At 65.3% G+C, this 1087-nt stretch overlaps 1 protein-coding gene across 1 annotated transcript in view; it reads right to left on the bottom strand.

Moving 5' to 3' along the window:
- The window catches only part of LOC112958505 (neuroligin-2-like), a gene marked incomplete at its 5' end in the record, with an annotated part of 3688 nt that extends 2907 nt beyond the window's left edge, over positions 1 to 781 (bottom strand). The window contains one exon of the mRNA XM_026052348.1: positions 3 to 781. Within this exon, the coding sequence (XP_025908133.1) occupies positions 3 to 781 (779 nt within the window). The remainder of the gene's footprint in view (positions 1 to 2) is intronic.
- Between the last annotated feature and the right edge of the window lie 306 nt (positions 782 to 1087).

The raw sequence follows: 1087 nt of genomic DNA on the forward strand, positions 1-1087 counted from the left end.
GCGAAGTTGGTCCAGTAGGTCATGACGACGGCGCTGAGCAGCACGTCGCTCTTGGAGAAGTTGCAGGGGAAGAGGTCGCTGGCGCCCGCCAGCGGCACCCCGAACACGTAGGGGATCTCGTCGCCGTGCGCCGCCTCCGCCCACTCGGGCCGCCCCTCCGCCGGGCACCGGTGGTAGAACGTGTAGAAGTAGACGGGCGACTGGTAGTCGGCGTGCAGCTTGGCCGTGGCCACCGCCGGCGCCACCCATTGGTGGTCGGTGAAGAGCGCCAGCAGCGTCTTGCGGCGCGTCTCGCCGTTGTCGCGGTCCGCCCAGTCCGTGTACATGAACTTGATGGTCTCCCGCAGCACGTCCTTGCCCTCGGGGTAGCCGTAGAGGTTGTCCACGAAGTTGGAGACGGTGAAGTCGAAGTAGGAGGCGGACACGCCGTCCTCGCTCTCCAGCGACTCCTCCACGAACTTGAGGCCCTCGCCCTGGTTGACGCCCATGAGGATGTCGTAGTTGAGGAACTCGCCCTGCTGCATGAGGATCTCGGGCGCGTCGGGCACCACGTCGCCGTCCACCACCGGCCCGAAGGCCACGTGGTAGCGCGCCGGCTGCACGTCCTGGTCCACCAGGGCGCGGAAGGGCTGGCGCCGCAGGCACTCGACGGCGGCGCCCGTGTCCGCCCGCTCACAGCCCAGCTTGGCCGCCAGCAGCCGCGCGTACTTGAGCGGCTGGTAGTTGACGGCCCAGCTGGAGATGGCCGTGCCGCTCTGCGCGATGGCCTTCTGGAACAGGCCTGCGGACAGCGGGACGGCGTGCGGTTGGGCGGGGGGGACTCCAAAATGGCGTGGGGTTGGGCGTGGGGACTCCAAAATGGCGTCAAGTTGGGCATGGGGACACCAGGGTGTCGTTGGGTTGGACATGGGGACACCAAAATATCATTGGGTTGGTCGTGGGGACACCAGGATGTCATTGGGTTGGTCATTGGGGTGTCAAGATGTCATGAACTTGAACATRGGGAYACCAGGATGCCATGAAGTTGGGCATGGGGACACCAGGATGTCATTGGGTTGGTCATTGGGGTGTCAAGGTGTCATGAGGT

Source organism: Nothoprocta perdicaria, unplaced genomic scaffold (assembly GCF_003342845.1).
Source record: "Nothoprocta perdicaria isolate Ctin4 unplaced genomic scaffold, notPer1 scaffold_872, whole genome shotgun sequence".
Taxonomy (NCBI): domain Eukaryota; kingdom Metazoa; phylum Chordata; class Aves; order Tinamiformes; family Tinamidae; genus Nothoprocta; species Nothoprocta perdicaria.